At 38.6% G+C, this 20694-nt stretch overlaps 1 protein-coding gene across 2 annotated transcripts in view; it reads left to right on the top strand.

The window, feature by feature from the left end:
- LOC140199379 (disco-interacting protein 2 homolog A-like) overlaps positions 1-20694 on the top strand; it is a 272630-nt gene that overhangs the window by 152520 nt on the left and 99416 nt on the right. For both annotated transcript variants that reach the window (XM_072261369.1, XM_072261370.1), the window contains exon 5: positions 4710-4919. In XM_072261369.1, coding sequence (XP_072117470.1) covers positions 4710-4919 — 210 coding nt within the window. The remainder of the gene's footprint in view (positions 1-4709; positions 4920-20694) is intronic.

Here is a 20694-nt window from a genome sequence, read left to right as displayed (position 1 = left end):
CTTTAAGCAAAAATGAAAGGCAGAGAAAGTAAGTTACCTTAAAATTTAATCTGGAAGGCAGTAATGTGCCCTGGTAGAAGATGAGGTGCTATTCCTCAAGCTTACGTTGGGAAACAAAATAGGATGCCAAGACAAATTGAACTGAGAGTGGGATGGAGATTTTAAAAAGGGAAGCAACAAGGAGCCATGAGTTGCTCTGCAGACTGAATTCCTGTCCTCTGCAACTAGTTACCCAGTCTCAACAATGTATTTACTGGAGTAACACAAGATGCTGGAGGAACTGAATGGGTCTAAGGCACGGAGCTGGCATTTGATGTTTCAAGTCACAACCTGTCACATGGACTGACAACTGCATAGGTGCTGCTTCCAGTCCAGATGAAGAGTCTTGACCCAACACACCAACTGTCCACTTCTTTCTGTAGTTGCCTGACCCACTGAGTCAGCATCTTATTTGTTACTTCAAATTCTGGCATCTGCAATTTCTTGTATTGCCAATATATCCCTTGGTTTCATCCTATCAGAAATATTTCCTTTATTCTATCCATTACCTCCTCTTTAACAAATTGCCATCTTTTTTCCTCTTTCCCAGTTCTTAAACATTAACTCTTTATATTGACATAGATGCTACATGATTTGCTGATTGTTTCTATCATTTTCTGTTTTCTTTCCAGGTCGCCAGCATCTGCAGATTCTGATTTTTATACTTGAGTATTTAGATTATGAGAACACTCAGTCTTTTATTGTCATTTAGAAATGCATACATGCATTAAGAAATGATATAATGTTTCTCCGGAGTGATACCACAAAAAACAAAACAGACCAAAGACTAACACTGACAGAACCACATAATTATAACATATAGTTACAGCAGTGCAAAGCAGTACTATAATTTGATAAAGAACAGACCATAGGCACAGTAAAAAAAAAAAGTCTTAAAGTCCCAAGTCGATCGACTCCCGAGTCCCCGATAGCAGGTGGCAAAAGGGAGAAACTCCCTGCCATAAACCTCCAGGCACTGTCAACTTGCCGATACCTTGGAAGCAGCTGACCGAGTCCATCCGTCTGAAAACTCCAAGCTTCCGAGCAGCCTCTCCGATACAACCTCCCGAGCGCCATCCTCTGCCAAGTGCCTTTGACCTCTCCCCGGCCGCTGAAACACGCAAAGCCGAGGATTTTGGGACCTTCAGCTCCGGAGATTCCTGTTACCACACAGTAGCAGCAGTAGCAAAGCAGACATTTCAGAAGTTTTCCAGATGTTCCCCTGTGCTCTCACATCTGTCTCCATCAAATCAGAATTGTGCACGTCCCATACTTGACAGATATTCATCACTGAAGTGGTCGCGCGTGCTGTCGTTGCGCCGCCATCTTCTCTCCCCTCCCAGATATTTGCAAGAATCCTGTTATTTAATCAATAAAGCACCTAATGTGTTAGAAGAGCAAATATTGCCCATATCAGTTAGTGTTGAAACCAAAGTATATTGCACACAAGATAGAAACAGATGGATTAGCATATATCAAATCCAAAACTTAGTTTAGTAATGATGTAATTTTCATTTGTTAGTATTGAACCTAAATGGGGTCAACAATAAGCAAATTTTAGAATTGATTAAAAATCTGGAGCTTGAGGAAACACAGCCACAGTTTTCTTCATTGTTGTCTATCGTCAGTCTTTGATCTTGCTCAGAACTTGGAAATAACATTGCAGAATAGAATTGCAGTAGTTAACAACAGTCATTAGTCTATTAATCCAAAATCCATGCAAGTATGTTTGAAGTTAGAAACTCAAAGTAAAATAAAATGTTTACTTTTTACACATAAGACCATAAGACAAGGGAGCAGAAGTAGGCCATTCGGCCCATCAAGTCTGCTCCACCATTTTATCATGAGCTGATCCATTCTCCTATTTAGTCCCACTCCCCCGCCTTCTCACCATAACCTTTGATGCCCTAGCTACTCAGATACCTATCAATCTCTGCCTTAAATACACCCAATGACTTGGCCTCCACTGCTGCCCGTGGCAACAAATTCCATAGATTCACCACCCTCTGACTAAAAAAATTTCTTCGCGTTTCTGTTCTGAATGGGCGCCCTTCAATCCTTAAGTCATGCCGTCTCGTACTAGACTCCCCCATCATGGGAAACGACTTTGCCACATCCACTCTGTCCATGCCTTTCAACATTTGAAATGTTTCTATGAGGTCTCCCCTCATTCTTGTAAACTCCAACGAATACAGTCCAAGAGCGGACAAACGTTCCTCATATGTTAACCCTCTCATTCCCGGAATCATTCTAGTGAATCTTCTCTGTACCCTCTCCAACGTCAGCACATCCTTTCTTAAATAAGGAGACCAAAACTGCCCACAGTACTCCAAGTGAGGTCTGACCAGTGCCTTATAGAGCCTCAACATCACATCCCTGCTCCTATACTCTATTCCTCTAGAAATGAATGCCAACATTGCATTTGCCTTCTTCACTACTGACTCAACCTGGAGGTTAACTTTAAGGGTATCCTGTACGAGGACTCCCAAGTCCCGTTGCATCTCAGAACTTTGAATTCTTTCCCCATTTAAACATGTGGCATGAATATGTTATGGGGTTTGATGTTTTAATGTTAAAATTGAATCATGGTGAAATTTATATAAAGGATGAAGTATATTATGCAGTGTAGTTTCTGTATTATACAGTTTTTCTATTATCAATTGGATCTCTTGTCAAGTTACTATCTTAAAAATAAATGTTAAATGAGTGCAAGTAGAATCAGATATATCCACTTAAACCTCCTCTTTAGCTGGATCATACCTGATAATTTACTTAGTTTGTATTCTTGCCAAACCTACATCATGTGGTTCACTTAGTGTCCAAAAGTCTTTGCTTCAGCTTTAATAGACTCGATGCTTGTGAATCTACAACACCATAGGGTAGAGGATTCAAAAGGTTTGTGACTGAGCAATAAGAATTTGTCCTCATCCTAGTCCAAGATGACCAGTTCTTTATCAGGAGACTTAACCTTATCGTTAGGACTTTGTGCTAGAGGAAACAAAACCCTCACCATTCTGCCGTGCCACCTCTGATCTCCAACTCTCCATCATACTCTGACCCTGCCACCCACAGCCCCTGGCCAAACACCTCTTCAATCTCAGCTGTTTTAACTGTAATCTGTTTCCTGACAAATGGAAACAACCATCCAGCCTATATCTGACATAAAAAAAAAGCCTTGCTTTTTGCACACGTCACCCACCATCCTTTGCTATCTTGATTCATTGGGATAGCAGTGATGAATCATGTTTGTCGGGCTTGTCATGTACAAAATATTTTTGGTCATTCTGTACAACAATATCAGTGCTGCTTCTGAAGTGGTAAAGCCAAGGTACAATTAATAGACCATAATTGATACTTATTTCCAAAACTTGCAGCCAGAAGTGATAGACCGTTGTCATTTTCCTTTAAAATCTCACTTGTTTCAATGGTCATTTCTTGTTCTTCTAAGCTTCAATGAACATTGGTGTATCCTACTCAAAGAGGACACTCCCCTTGTTCCTGTGATTGACCTCGTGAATCAGCATTGCACTGCTCTGAGCCAAGTATTTAAGGACATGTGCAAAGTGTAGTGGGTTTACTGATGTGAGCTTACCAAAGCCCTTTGCAGCTTTCGCATGACTACCTTACTCTTGAACTTCATCCCTTTTAAATGTATTATGCACTATGATATTTGCATATTAACTTGCTGTATTTTGAATTTCAGCAATCCCAGGTCCCACTGTGTACCACAAGTTATGATCCAATTTCCTAATCATAAAAAATAATCTGATTCATATTACTAATCTCACATTATAACTTGCCAATTTGCTCACTATATCCCTTTTACAGGTGGCTTGCTTTCCATTCTGAGAGCTTGCTCATCTACCTGGCTTTGAATCATCAGCAAATGTGGAAACATCACTGTCTTCTGTTCCATCCAAGTCATTTATATAGACCATAAAAGATAGAGGGATCAGCTGATCAGCTTGGCAACAGCTGAAAACCTCATTGTAACTTGTTTACTTCCACTCTTGATTTTGCTCTTCAACCAATTATCTTTGTCAATCCTATCAGGTTGCTATCAACCTATATTCATGTTATTTAAATGCACCATTTTTCAATTTGAATAGAAGAATTATGAAGATAGAAGAATAGTGCAGATTAACATAAGTGGAAAATTATGTATAAAAAGCCTCTTTTTGTGGTGTTTGAAATTAGTTTAAAAAACTAAATGGGTAAATAGAGTTTTGATAAACTAGAGTTGAGAATCTTTGAATGGAGCAGCATAGAAATGAAACTCAAAAGTATGGTTTAGTTCTCATTCTTAGCACTTACCGATAGCATCAGAGGGTTACAACAGAGGGTATAAGGTAATTAAGCAGTTGGAAATTAAATTCCTTGTAAATATGATGTAATACCTCAAAGTTTGTACTCAAATAATTATTTATATCTAGTTTTTATGTTATGTTGCTTGTGTGATGTGTAAAATAAAGACTATTCTTAATAAGAATCTGAGAATTAAAAATAACTTTCTTATTAACATTTATTAAGTCAGGCTACTTGTGGGATGCAAATCGTGTCCTGCAAATCCTTTGTCCGTTTTGTGTAATATGCACCCTATGAGGCTGTGTTACTGAGTTTAACAGAATAGCGACTACACTGTCCTAATGTTAGTATTATATTGAATGCAGACACATCCTCAGCATCAGAAGATGAGGGCTCACTCCGTCGTCAGGGCCGGATCACGTCCACTCCAAAGCAGGGCCATTTGAACGTTGAGCACTGGCTTAACAAGGTTATCCAGAGCTCCTCCACCTCATCCTCTGCATCGTCCACCTCATCACATGTAGGAGGGAAACCTACTGCTTCACTAGCTGACCTCATGGCGCATTCCCATTTAGGTCAGTAAATCTTTATTAATTTTATTCCTCTGCAGCATTATCAGAGAAAACTTTTACTATACATAGACTGTTGTCTAAATTGTCACAACTGAGTAGTGCAGATTCTGGTAGGCCTGATTTGCTAAGGGAAAGGGCAGGGCTATTGATTTGTTATGGTCTCAACTTTAAAACAAAAACATTGTATGACTAAGGTTGCTTACTCCTAATTGTTCAGTGTAGAAACAGCGTATTGCAAAAGGAAAGAAAACACTTGCATTACATTGTATTACTTTGTTCATAATGTCAGAAGTTCCACAGTACCTTGCAATTAATTACTTTTGAAGTACACATATGGCAATCAGTTTGGCATCAATGCCCTGCAAGCAAAAATGAAACAGGCATAACATTGATTTGTGTTTGGAGATGATTGAAGAATAATTCTTGGGAGAACATCATTGAAAGAAACACTCAGCAGTTCAAGCTGTTGTCGGTGTTGGCAAAAAAAACGTGAAGATTGAGTTCGTCAGTGACTCTTCCTGTGAACTGGAAAAGCTTGATAATATTTGGCTTATATCCATGAAATTTAAAATCTAACCTGAAAGATGTTGTTTTTAATGTCTATTTTTGTGTTTTTTTTTGTTTCTAGTTTGCATAATTTGTCTTTTGCTGTACCAGAATATTGCAAGATACTGGAGGAAATTATCTGAAACTGTTCAGGGGAATCATTTCAGTTGCAGTTGTCAAAAATAGTTAGTGGGGTGATAGCTACTGGTGAGCATGGATAGACATACAGCAGATTAATTAATTCTTTACATATCCTTTGTAAGTAGTCAGCATACTTACGATGTTGGCAATTTAAAATAGAACTTCATTTTTATTCTCTAATCATGATTGCCTCCTAATAAATACTATCCTAGCAATTTATTACTGAGTGGAAGTCATGACAAAAGGTATGTAAAGTTATTGGTTCTCACATTATTATCTCAAAAAATAAAAGAAATGCACTGTCACACATTTTTTGGAGTGATATTTCATTATTTTACAAACATCAATTTTGTAAACGTTTTTGCTTTCAGTGTTATTTTCTTCGCTTTATTCTTTGAACACTGAAAAATTTGTATTGATGATATGCAAACTCGAATAGAGATATATTGCATAGTATCAACCAATGAACGAAACACAATGGTTTAATTTAGTATTTTGTTTGTGATTGTCTACATCTGTGCACATGTACATTCATATCAGTGCATTTTATTCTGCTTGCATTGCATGTACACTCACATTCTTGTCTTATGCATGTGCTTGCTGTCTTTCAGGTGTGTGCTGCTTTCAACTCCCTACTGCACCCTCTTCAACTGTGGTGCACAAGCTCTTGTTTCCATTTTCCTTCTGGATGTATATTTTTTCATACTTCTGCTCCCTGCCCTCTTTCTCCTCCTTCAATTTGATATCATGTTTACATGCTTTGCATCTGTTACAACATGCTTGATTTCCACACCACGCCTCTTGTCCATCATTCCTATCCCAACCCCATCCACAGCCCTCTTCCCTAATGAGTTTGGTGGTGTTGGCTAGATAATTTTGGGCAGAGAGTCATGGGTGCATAATTAACAGCTTGGATATGTTGGGCAAATCCAAAGTTCTATAACTTACTGCAAGCTTTGGAACTGAAAATTGTGTTGTATCTACTGAAATTCCTTTTTCTGCATATTAAATTATTAAAAGGAAACTAGTGCTCATCAAACATCACCTCCCTTTTGGAATCTACTGGTTCATTTTCTTGGCATTTTTCTACTTCATCTTTGTGTACTATGGGTTCGTTTGGGTTGCAAGAAGCTTTGTGCAAGGAATTGTGCTTCAACTCTTACGCTTGGAGATGTGTTGTCCCATTTTAATGTAGACAATATAGTGTTTTTGCCATGATACTTGCTCTGCCTCATCATTTTCTCTACCTTCTGTATCACTGTAAGACCATAAGATACAGCAGCAGAATTAGGCCATTTGGTCCGTCGAGTCTGTTCTGCCATCTTATTGTGGCTGATCTATTTTCTCTCTCAGCCCCAATCTCCTGCCTTCTCTTCTGTATCCTTTCAAGCCCTGACTAATTGAGAACCTATGAACTTCTCCCTTACATACACATAAAGGCTTGGCCTCCACAGCTGCTTGTGGCAAAGAATTCCACAGATTCATCTCTCTCTGGCTAAAGAAATTACTCCTCATCTTTGTTCTAAAAGGACACCCCTCTATTCTGAGGCTGTGTGCTCTGGTCTTCGACTCTCGCACCATAGGAAACATCCTTTCCACATCCACTCTATCAGGGTCTTTCACCATTCAATAGGTTTCAATGAGGTCACCCCTCATTCTTCTAAATTCTTGTGAATACAGGCCCAGAGCCATCAAATGCTCTTCATATGACAAGTCACTCAATCCTGGAACCATTTTCGTGAACCTCCTGTTATTAGCTAGCTTACTTTCGTATTCCATCTTTACCTCCTTTAATGACTTTTTTTCATTACCTTCTGTTGGATTTTAAAAGCTTCCCAGCCCTCTAACTCCCCTTTAGTTTTTGCTTTCTTTTGCTTTTATTAGCCATGGTTGTGTCATCTTGCCTTTAGAACACTTATTCCTCTTTGGGATGTATTTATCCTGTGCCTTTCGAATTGTTTCCGGAAATTCCAGCCATTGGTGCTATGCAATCAACCCTGCAAGTGTTCCTTTCCAATAATTTCTGGCTGCCTCCTCTCTCATGCCTCTGTAATTTGCTTTACTCTGCTGTAATACTGATACATCTGACTTTATCTTCTCCTTCTCAAATTTCAGGGTGAATTCTTTCATATTATGATTACTGCCCCTAAGGGTTCCTTTACCTTAAGCTCTCTAATCAATTCTGGTTCATTGCACAACATCTAATCCAGAATAGCTGATCCCCTAGTAGGCTCAACCACAAGCTGCTCTAAAAAACCATTTCATAGACATTCTAGAAATTCTCCTTTTTGGGATCCAGCACAAACCTGATTTTCCCAATCGACCTACATGTTGAAATCCCCCATGACTTTTGTAACATTGTCCTTTTGGCATGCATTTTCTATTTCCTGTTGTAATTTGTAGGATCACATCCTTCCTACTGTTTGGGGGTTTGTATACAACTCCCATCAGGGTCTTTTTTTTATCCTTGCAGTTCCGTAGCTCTATTCACACCTTTTGACCCTATGTCACCTCTTTCTAATGATTTGATTTCATTTTTACCAATGGTCAGCACCACACTCTCTGCTTACCTACCTGTCCTTTCGATACAATGTGTACCCTTGGACATTAAGCTCCCAGCTGTAATCTTCTTTCAGCCGTGATTCAGCAATGCCTGCACCATCATACATGTCATCTGTAACTGTGATACAAGTTCATCTACATTTTTCCATATACTGTGTGCATTCAGATATAACACCTTCAATCTTGTATTCACCTTTTTCGATTTTGTCTGCCTTTTACATTGCAACTCATTCTGTTGACTGCAATTTTGCCCTATTATCAGCCTCTCTTGCTGGGAGTCTCACTACAGACTGCCTTTGCACACACCCTAAGATATTGAGCTCTTTGACAATTACACCCCATATCAACCAGATGCCAGTTTCTATGAACTACCATCCATTACCACCACTGCTTAGATCCCATCATTTCTCAGTATTTATACCTTTACACCTGCTAAATAATTTTCTATTCTTACTTGCTATCCTAACCCCCTTATACATTTATCTTTTGATGCCTTCATTCTGTTTCACAAACCACCAGCCGAAACGTAGTGTACACAGTGGAATAGGTATCAGAGATTGTATTGCCAGTTGGAGGCACTAGAATGAGGCACTGATAGTGTGTGCAGTTTATTAACCTGGAAAAGAATAAATGTGGACTAAATCGTGTGCCATGTTAGACTTCAGAGGATGGGATGACTGTGCATTTGTGTAACAGTGAGGACAGCTTAATTTCCAAGGTATCGAAGTGGTAAGTGATCGTGTTTTTCTGAACTGAATTAAAGTTGAGAAGTTTGAGGCTAGAGTAATCCATACGGAGATTTCATTTTTATGTGATTTTTAAATGTTGGGCTATTTCATCAGCAGAGGAACAGATCTATTGCTGTCATGGTCATCTTTCCTTTTTTAATAATCACAATAGCTAAAATATAATGTTCCCTATTGACTGTTTACGTACCTAATATTTCTGTCATCATACTGGAAGCACTGGAAGTGACACTCTTATATTTGTATTGGTACCAAGACTAAGAATCAGTTGTTTATTTTTGAGATTGGCTTTGAGTTCTTAGTGTTTTTTACAGTTGTCAGTGATTCCACGTAGATTATCATTATTTTTAACTATCATTTACTGAATGCTTTGAGGAACAGGTAAAGGTTCAGAATCAATCTCATGCTTAACCTCTTTAATGTCTATTAGTACTTTTTTATGAGTGACTTAGAAATGTCAGCACTTGAAATCATTGGATATGTGCCAGTGCTTGCTCAGTCATGAAATTATCTTCTCAATTTTAATGCCATTAATCCCTGCTTGTGTACCTTGTATTTCTTAATCAAAATTTGGTCAAATAGATAGTATGGTTCATGAGTTTTTTTTTCTAATTTCTATATTTCATTTGCTTATGTTTGTTGATAACCAATTATTTTGCAGCTCTAACAATCCAAATTTGTACTTGATAGTATTTTCTTATTGAGAGGAATTTGGAGGTTTGGAAGAACATTAATTACATTCATAAGTGTAGTAACCTGAGCCTGTAACTTGATACTCAATGAATCTGAATAATGTGGAGAATGTAGAACATAGAACAGCACAATACAGGAAGACACCCTTTCAGTCCACCATGTCTGTGCCAACTGTCCTATCAATCTCAACCAGTGGTTCCCAGACTTCTTTGGGCTACCACCCACTTCGCTCCAAGACCACACCCCCAGCACCCCCCCCCCCCCCCTTTCTGGCCATTACAATAAAACTATCAAGAATTTTGATTTATGGTATACAGTGAAAGAAAGTAGGAATTGCATATTCAAAGTGGTGACAAACAATTGCAAAACTTATTCAAATATACTTAAAGCTACAAATGCATTACTTTAATTACAGTAAAATAATTTTCATCAATTTTAGAGTGTATGTTAGTATTGCAACTATCCAGTACTTCATTGCTTTTTCACCTTTCAATGAGATGGATGGGCTTGGTGCACTGTTATCATCTTCTCAACATCAGGCTGAATGTCACTCGGTGGGAGTCTGAGATCCTCTCGTTCAGTAATTTGAAGACTTTTTTGTTGCTCTGAACGAAGTTGGGTGACTTGAGCTGAAACCATGCTCCACTAAATAGATCCTCTTGTTCAGTAATTTGCAGACTTTTCATTGCTCTGAAAGAAGTTGGGTGACGAGCTGAAACTATGTTCCACTAAGTATGATGTTGGAAAGTCAATAAAGAACATCTTGACCTTTTTTCACAGTATAGGATAGTGCTCAGAGATTTCTTTCTGCAACCAGAAGTCTTGATATGATTTTTCTGAACCTCAGCTTCAGCTTAGTGATTTTGTAGTGGGGTAGTTCTTCCTCCATCCTTCCTGTTAATTTCTCATTGCAAGTGTTCAGGAATAGATTGATTACCCAATCTGGATCTAGAGAAGATCCCCAAATATCTGTGACATGTATTTTTGTAGCTCACCCAGGTGGGCACACTATTCTTGAAGATTATCATTTAGTGTCCTTTCTTTCTCTTTTAACTCAGAGAGGCTTGGAAATTGGAAAAGGTTGCGATGGCCAGTGTTGCACTTAAATAGGGTATCTTGGACAGAAATGTGGAGACAACTAATTTGACTTTGATAAGATTCAAATAATCTACTTGTAATTGAAGATGGATTTCATTGATCTTTGCAAATAATTCTGACAAATAAGCAATGTCATGCATAATATTATTGAGTTGATAACTGATTGAAGCATTCAAGTCTTCAAAGAAATTTAGCATAGTCTCAAAAACCACATGAAAGTGTTTCAGTTTCCTTTTGAGAGTCATCTGACTTCTGTGTGCAACAGCAAGCTTTCAAACTGTTCATCATTCTCAATACAAAGCTCTTGAAGTAGCTAAGAATTGAGAGAATGGGACTTCATTTTATTTGTTGTTGTAGTTATTGTTCCTTTCCACACCTTGTGATGCATTGGATGGCAACCTTGCTTTTTTTTTAGGATTTTTGTCTTTTTTTACGAGTCCAAGTTGCTCAACGCTCAACCCAGCATAGATGAAAAGCTGGCCAGATTTGAACCTGGAGCCTCTTGTTTTAAAGTCTGGTGTAGATGCCACAATACTACCGACCAGTTTTAACTTTATTTCACTGTGATAACTGTATTTAATGGATTTTGCAGCTGATCAGTTAGATTTTTGTGACAAGATGTTGTCTGTGAATTCCACTGAATGGTAAATATGTTAGGTACACTTTTTTTTTTAAAGAAAGTAATAACCCTATGGTGGTGTCCTGTCATTGATGGTGCCCCATCTGTCACACAAGCAAGAATGTTGGTGAGCAGAATGTCCTTTGAAAAATTGCTCAATAACTCAAAATATTGACTCCCCCTTCGGATCTGTTTCTAGTCTCCTTGCAAGTAACAGCTCTTGAACTATACTTTCATATACTATGAAGTGAACATAACCAAGAAGCAAAGATTCATTGCTTGGCAAAGTTGACTCATCCAACTGCAGAGCAAATTCTGTTGTCTAAAGTATGTTTTACAATGTACTTCCACACTCTCAGACATTTCAACTATTCGTCTTTGAACAGAGTTGTTGTGGAGTGGAACTACTTTCATTATTTGGTCTGGTTACTTATGTAAAACTGTACTCAGAATCTCCCTCAATGCTGGCAGAATTAGTTCTTCAGTTGTACGGGGCTTTCCAGATTCAGTAATGAACAATGAAATGTTATAAAATCACACAAAACATTTTTTTCATAATCACTACTTTGTTGTGAAGTGCTGGCAAATATATTTTTAAGTGTTTTCCGCTTCTGAAGATAAGCCAAGTTCTAGTTTGCGTTATCAGAGTGTATTCTCTTCAAATATTCAAGGAGCCTGATTTGAAAAACAGGCAGGTTGGCTGCTGTTGGTTGCTTGATGCTGGTATAAATCCATATTTCAAATACACCACACTGTACTGTCTACACTTCTCCATTTGGTCTGCTGCTTGCCATTTTTGTTATGAATTAGCAATCATGGTCAATTGCTTATTGTTTAAGTCCAACCTTAAGTGCTGCAATCAATTAAGGGGAAAGTTATAATGTCATAATAGCTTAGGCAAAACCTAATTCTACTCCAAAAGAAAGTCATATGAATTGTAAATAAGACAAGTTATTATGAGCCAACCAATCCACTAGTTATTCAACAAAACACTATAAAATTCAGAGATTTTGTAGATTTTAAAACAATACAAATTATGTATAAAGTAAAAAATGGACAGCTACCACAAAGTATCCAAAGGTTATTTAAAATGAGAGAAAGTCAACATGATTTGAGAGGAACATGTATATTTCAAAAACAAAGGATAAGAACAAATGTAAAAAAAATCATTGTATTTCAGTCAGAGGGGTGAATCTATGGAACAGTTGTAGTGAGAATTTAAAAACGTACCACACTTAACAAGTATAAAAATCATTTAAAAATAATTTAATAAACAAATATAAAATACATGATTTAAAATGAATGGGAGTAATGTAAATAAATGATACTTGGAATTGGATTTTGTGTTAAAAGTTTCCGAAATTTTTTGTTTTGATGTGGTGATTGACGCCATATGTTGTTGTATAAGTAAAAGGGGTAGGCGTAATAAGCTGTAGCTTCAGCCTACACCCTTTCGGTCTGTTTTAAAGAATATCTATGTTTTTTTTTTGTTGTAATTTTGTTCTACGAAATCATCGTTGAAAATTATGCTTTTTGTTATGTTTGTACTGACCGCAATAATTTTTTTTCTTTCTTTCATTCATTCATTCATTCTGTACCTGAAGGTACATAAAATAGAGCAGCAATACCTTGGTTAGGCTGTCAGCTAGAGAAATATGGTCTAGACCACTTGAAAGGGCAGATTCTAAACTTTACCCCATTGAATGCCACACTCAAATTCACAGGAATTGTTACTGCGTGCTGAGAGTATGAGAGCTGTACCAACTAACACCGCCTACAGTAGTGAATGGCAAAAATACATGGGTGGGCTCAGAAATAACATGATTTCTTCATGATATGCTAAATAGTGAATCATTACATTGCTTTTCAGTAACTATAACACACTTTGAACAGAGTCTCGGAGAATGGTGGCTAGCAAGAGAAAAGGTGATTAAGTGGTCACTGTAATCAATTACGAGGCACTAACGATCAAAAGCTTTTATTATATAACTCAGTTCTGAAATTAAATTTGTAATCCCTTAGCTGCCACCACCCCTTGCTACTGAGCACTCCACCAGTGCCCCCTTTATCTTTATTGCCCCCTTAGACTCCCACTGCCCTGGGGGGGTCACAATACCGCCCACTTTAGGGTCCACTGATCTAAACTAATCACATCTGCCTGCCTACAGTCCATATCTCTCTGTTTTAAAAGATGTGCAGTGAAAGAAGATTCCAATGAACCCAGTAATATTAAAGGGTTCTCAGTACGCTCAAAAGGAAGGTTCATTCATTTTCATTTGAAGAGAGTGCATGAACTAGGCCCTGGCAAATGGACAGGAGGTACAGCAAATATCATGAGGAGCGCCAGATGCCAAGCAGTCAGGATGTTTGAGTAAACACAAGAAATTCTGCCGATGCTGGAAGTCCAGAGCAACACACACAAAATGCTGGAGGAACTCAGTGGGTCAGGCAGCATCTATGGAAGTAAATAATCAATCAATGTTTCTGGCTGAGACTCTTTGTCAGGAAGGGGGAAGATACCAGAATAAGAAGTTGGGGGAGCGGAAAAAGAGCGATCTAGAAGGTGATAGCTGAAACCAGGTGGGTGGGAGAGTTGGGGGGGGTGTTGAATGAAGTAAGAATCTGGGAGGTGATAAGTGGAAAAGGCAAAGGGCTGGAGAAGAAGGAATATGATAGTAAAGGAGAGTGGATCATGAGAGAAAGGGAGGAGGAACACCAGGGGGAGGTGTAGGCAGGTGGGGGGAAGAGGTAAGAAGCCAGTGTGGGGAAATAAAGAAAAGGGGAGGGGTAACAATTGCCGAAAGTTGGAGAAATTGATGTACATGCCATCAGGTTGGAGTGCATTGGGAGCACTAGCTGCAGCAGACGATCCCAACAGATTTGCGGTGAAATGTTACCTGGAAGCACTGTTTGGGCCCTGAATGTAAGTGAGGAAGAGGGTATACAGATAGGTGTGTAGCACTTATGCCATTTGCAGGGATAAATGCCTGGAGGAATGAATGGACCCGAGAATCATGGAACAATCCCTGCGGAAAGTGGAGGGGGGGGCAGTGGGGAGGTAAAGATGTGGTCGGTGGTAGGGTCCTTTCGAAGATGGCGGAAGTTATGGAGAATGATGTGTTGGATGTGGAGGCTCATGAGATGGTAGCTGAGGACAAGAGGAATTCTATCCTTGTTCAGGTGCCGGGAAGATGGGGTGACTGTGGATGTCTGGGAAATGGAGGAGATGTGGATGAGGGCAGCATCAGTGGCAGAGGAAGGGAAACCCCATTCTTTGAGGGAAGGAGGACATTCTGATGCCCTGAAAAGAAAAACCTCATCCTGAGGTTTTTAAAAACGCAAACACGAGGAATTCTGCAGATGCTGGAAATTCAAGCAACACACATCAAAATTGCTGGTGAACGCAGCAGGCCAGGTAGCATCTCTAGGAAGAGGTACAGTCGACGTTTCGGGCAGAGACCCTTCATCAGGACTAACTGAAAGAAGAGCTAGTAAGCGATTTGAGAGGGGGAGGGGGAGATCCAAAATGATAGGCGAGTCTGAGTCAAAATGTGGTCGAAAAGTTGAAGAGCCGAAGAAATTACAGATGGGGAACCCCCTCCCACTTTCAAATCTCTCCCCCCTGCCCCTCCCACTTTCAAATCTCTTACTAGCTCTTCTTTCATTTAGTCCTGAGGAAGGGTCTCGGTCCAAAATGTCAACTGTACCTCTTCCTAGAGATGCTGCCTGGCCTGCTGTGTTTATGAGGTTTTTCTTTGTTTTTCTATTTCTTTTAGATATTCATAGTGTATCACTGCAAATAATGCACCAAATATTCTTGATGTGCACTGAACATTCTAAAATATTCAGTTCTGGTGCTCACCAGTAAATACAGTTGATTGCTCTTTGATTCATTTTGGCATGTTGTAATTTTTTAATTGATTATCATTGGAAGATGATCTGTGGATTGTCTGCATTAATAATGTGGAAATATTCAATGGCATTCTTGATGAAATTTGTAAGCTGTTTGGAATGGGCTTTCTGATCAGGAGATATTGCTGCTATATGTACTTAAATCAAAATAAGTTGACTATTCCAGCACAGCAGGATTAGGGACATTTAATTGTAAATCTTAGCTAATATTTGTGTTTGTTGTTATTTCTTTTCTAGCTGATTGAAGATCTAACTTGCACAAGTTGGGTCTTATTCATGACATATGCTTGTTATTTGCTCAAAATAACGAACATTTTATTTGCTTGAATACTGTTCCAATGATACATATTTTCTTAGATGAGCAGCCATCTGTTGGCCTTTTAATAACAAATATTCAGTAATATTTACCAAAATGATTTAGTGAATATGCAGCAATATAGTTATTAAATATCCTTTAAAATTTTAACACATTCTCTGGAGGTTTCTTTCAATCAATTAAGAGGCCACCCTCATTCAAATGCTTTTAGTTTTGGACTCAAAATACATTTCAGCTGTGTTAAAACCACACTAAATTATCTCAATTAAATCAAAAAGTATGTCTAAACTGGAGGGAAGAGAGAAAATTATTTTGTAATAGTGTCAGTGTTCATTCAGATTAAATTTATGATTATGCTTATGCAAATTAATTTTAACTGACATTTAGAGCTTAATGTATTTCTGTTATGTTTTTTTTCTGTCACACTTAAAGCAAAACCTCTGGGTCCTGTTTGGGAAAAAAAAGATTACCAAGTAGAAGTTTACAGGTAAATTGGTGGAGGGGTTTGAGTTATAGAGTCAGCATTTTAAAAAAAAAAATTTGGAAGTGGAACTGTGACTCACACTAATAAGTTTAATATTGAATGTTCCCTTTAATGCCTTAATAACAAAAGCTGTATTTCTTGTCTCTAGTGATGGTCAGTAAACTGCAAGTAGTGGTGCAGATGCTAAAGGCAAGGTACAAATATTTACTCTGAATGAAACATAGTGGGTGGGTGCAGCTTTAAATAGCACTCCCATGTGAGTGGTGCTCAAAGAGCATTATTGAAAAAGTTCCATTACAAATATTTTGTCACCTGACATTGGCCATTTTCCACAATTGAATATCCTTCACTATCCTAAAGTGCGTACATAGTTATAAAAAAAACTATTTCTAAAATTGTCCATTCTGAACTTGTATATGAAGGTAAGTTTAAAGGTTTGAGATTGAAATTTTGTCTTTTAAAAAGAAATGCAGTTGACACTAGCAAAAGTTTGGAAAGAAAAGAATTGTGTGAAAAATGATGTATCTCTTGTTTTGAGAACACTGCTCTAAGTTGCATGCAAAATACTTTGCATTAAAATATGGATCTGGATTACTTCAAGGCCTCGCATCTGTATAATAGGAAAATGCTTCTGTTAGACAAAGTCATGTAAGTGTAGAAAAGAGAGGCCTGCAGTCTATCTGTACAAGTGGGTGCTAATAATTATTTAAAATTTAATAAATCAGATTCTCCTTGCCACCACCAATGCAAACTACATTATTTATTCTGTCATAACTTTGCATTTTCAATCCTGCTTGCATTTATTTGTTGTCAAGACAGTATGTATTGTTTAATTCCTGGAGATATGATGTATACTTCTGTCACTGCTTTGGCAGAGTGTAGGATAGTTTTAATGTATCCTCTCATAAAAAGAGGTTCAGCCTTTGTCTGTAAATATATTACTTCTCTGAAAACAGTGTGCAGGCTGTGCCCTTAATAACATAAACATGTCTGTATATCCTATCCTTAAGTTGAATATTATTGTTAAACTTTGTGAGTCCATCATTTTTTGGATCCCAAAAGCTATTACAATATTGAGGGGGGCTATTTTGCCCATCTAAAACCATGCCAGCCCTCTGTAGAACAATCCAGTCCCATACCTCTGCACTTTCCTGCGTAACTTTAATTGCCTTAAGTGGCCTTCCAGTTTCTTTTTGAAATTATTGATCATCTCCATTTCACCATTCACTTTGGAAGCAAATTCCAAGTTTCTTCTATACTATCCATAAAAATGAAAAGTTCTCACACGCCTTCCATATAACTTCAAGTTTTGTATATTTGCGTACAAGTAATTTGCAGTCAGCCTCTAACCACTATAGAGTATCTGCTTTGGAAGGAAGAATGAGAAAGCAAATTACTTAAATAGAGGTAGACTACACAATGTTATGGCACAAAAGGATTGTTGTCCTGGTGCATGAAACTATTGGTGTGGAGGTACAATTGTAATTTAGGAAGGCTGGTGGAATGTTGGTTTTTATTGTAAGGAATATAGAGTATTAAAAAAAAAATAGGGATATTTTGATGCAACTTTACTGGGCACCAGTGAGACTCACACCTGGAGTATTGCTTAGTTTGTGCTTTCCATATTTAAAGAAGGATATATTTGCATTGGTGGCAGTCTAGAGAATGTTCACTCAGTTGATTCCTGGAATGAAAGGGTTGATGTAGGAAGCAGGGTTAAGGGACTATTCTGATTGGAGTATAGAAGAACGAGAGGGGATATTATTGTAATATAAGATTTTGAAGGAAAATGAGTCACTTTGGTTCACATTGTGGGAAGGGTAGTGGGTACATAGATTGAGGAGTTCAAGGATTTATTCTGTGTATTTGACTCTTGGGAAATCTCTACTCCAGAGAATTGTGGAGAAGGAGCTATAGAACATGTTAGAGTTAGGGATTGATCAATATTTCAAGTACAAGGGAATTGAGGGGTGTGAGTATGAGCTGGTGAAGTTTCAGTCAATATTAGTTATCCATGATCTTATTGGTAATTGATTTATTATTGTCACGTATGCTGAAGTACAGTGAAAAGCTAGTTTGCATGCCATCTAGACAGATTATGCCATATACAAGTACATTGAGGTGGTGAAAAATTAAAACAAAATAAAAATAAAGCACAATGAAAAATATAGTTCAGCAATTACAGAGAAAGTGCAGTGCAGGTGGGCTGATAAAGTGCAAGGACCATGAAGGGGTAAGCTGAGAGACTTGAGAGCTCATCTTTAGCATCTAAGACATCCATTCCTGAGTCTTAAATACAGGATAGAGCTCTCCTTGTGCCTGGTGGTACATGCTCTCAATCTTTTGTATATTCTGCCTGAAGGGAGGAGGAAGAATGGAGAATGACTAACTGAGATGGGAGCCCTCCTTGATTATGTTGGCTGCTGTCCTGAGGCAGTGGGAAGTACAGATTGAGTCATTGGAGAGGAGGTGGGTTTGCTTGATGGACTGGGCTACATTCACAGCTCTTTTAATTTCTTAGTGCCATGTCAAGATTTGATGCATCTTGATGGGAGTATCTGTAAAAATTGGTTGACATGCCAAACCTCCTGAGCCTTCAGGACAAATTGTTAGTGCTATTTTTACACTTAGGAACTTGAAGTTCTCAACCATCTATTTTTATAGATGGATGTGTGCTCCACCTTGACCTTCTATTTAGTTTTACAGACACCAGGGGAAAACTTGTCTTAACTCCATGCCACTCTGCTCTCCTTCCTGTACTCTATCTCATAAGTTTCTTTAAAAATTCAGCCTGCTTTAATGGTGTCATACTCTATGGGTTGCTCCTAATCCTATTTTATTTTTATGTTGCCTTTTAATTTTTTCCTTGACCTTGTTTCTGCCCACCACTAGTTAGACTAGCAGGCTTTTATCCCTGAAAATCCTAAAACTGCCAATGTTGAATATGTGAAATAAAAATGGAAAATGGTGGGAACACTCAGCTGGTCATGCAGGTATTGCCTGGCTGTTTCCAGCATTTTCTGCTTTCATTTTAGGCTGAGAAACTTTCTTCTCTGGCCCCATTTTTGTAAATCTCAAGAACATTTACATTATCAGTATGACAAACAGAAGTAGATTGAGTCTTCCTATTGTAGTATAACCAGTGGTTTAGTAAAATTAAGTATTACTTCTTATCTTTTGTATTCAGTGTCTCAATTTATGAAGCCCAGAATCACATGTGCTTTGTTGTCTGCTCTGTCAATATGTTTGTCAGTTTCAAAGATATTTGTACAAGAACCCTCTTGCTTTGTAACTGTCTCTTCCATCATTTTAGGCTAATCAAATAAAAAAAATCAAATCTAGTTAAATTATCCTTCAGTCCATACATAGATACAGCTGAATGAGACACCGTTACTGTGGAGCCAATATGCAACACAGCAATCAAACTTTTAAAAAATAGCAAGTAATGTAAGTCAAAAGCATATTCACTCAAAATATATATAAATAGTCAAGACCCTGTGCGACAAAGTCCAGCAATCAATGGTACAGTCTCCTGGCAGTGTGCGGACACAGGGAATCCAGCCTGTCATTCCACCGCTCGAACGTGGGAGGACAGCACCAACAGGAGAGCCCAGGCCCCAGGCGAGCTTGGACACCCTGCTGTAAATGCTTCCATGTCTCTCACCTGGCCTGCAGTAGCAGGCAAGCACGAGGTTTAAGGCCTAGTTCTCGCTACAGTTGAAGCTATACAGCTCCCATGTCACCTATCTCTCCACCAGACAAGGGTAACAGGCCTGCGGCAACTTACGTTATCACAGAGTATTGCGATCGCAGGTGAAATGTCTAGAGACAATCTCCTACGGTTATAACACACCGGTCAGCTCCTCCGATATCCTGACGGGCTCCTTCAGCTCTCAGCCGGCTCCTTCTCCATCTTCTTGGCCTCGGCCAGCCCCTTCGACGCCTCGGCCGGCTCCTTCTCCACCATTCTGGCCTCTGCCAGCCCCTTTGACACCTTGGCCCTCTCTGCTGCTGACACCAGTTCAGCTACTCTGATCACTGAGCAGCTCACTGATGGAGTAGCCCTGTAGTACCTGATGTTCTTGGAGTTGAATTGTCTTTGGGATTGTCAAAAAAAAGCAAATTTTACAAAGAAAAATAACACCTTTGGTTGGCATTCGAGAGGCCACTGCATTCGTACGCTCTGCCATCTTACTGGAAGAACGAACGCGATACACCATCTCACACTTCTGTTGAATTCCATTGTTACTTGTTTTTCAATCTTTCATTACCCATGTCCTTTTCACTTGTTGTTTTATTTGCTGTTTAACACACCTCCAAGTTTGGGATCATTGGCAAATTTTGAAATTTTATTCTGTCCCACTATAGAGAGAAACAGTGGAGAACAGCATCACTGCTCATCCTTAAATATGACAACTTCTTTTAGAAGCGTCAACGTTATCAAAGTTGACATTAACCTTCGTTTGTTATAGTGGGGGAGTCTAGGACCAGAGGGCACAGACTCGGAATATACAAGGACGTCCCTTAACAGAGGTGAGGAATTTTCTTCAGCCAGTGAAGTCTGAGAGGGTCTTGATTAGTAACAACATCAACGATTATGGGGAGAAGGCAGGAGAATAGGGTTGAAAGGGATAATAAATCAGCCATGATGGAAAGACGGA

This window comes from Mobula birostris, chromosome 6, assembly GCF_030028105.1.
Source record: "Mobula birostris isolate sMobBir1 chromosome 6, sMobBir1.hap1, whole genome shotgun sequence".
Taxonomy (NCBI): domain Eukaryota; kingdom Metazoa; phylum Chordata; class Chondrichthyes; order Myliobatiformes; family Myliobatidae; genus Mobula; species Mobula birostris.
The sequence above is the reverse complement of the archived record's forward strand: the minus strand, read 5'-3'. Positions and strand labels throughout refer to the sequence as shown.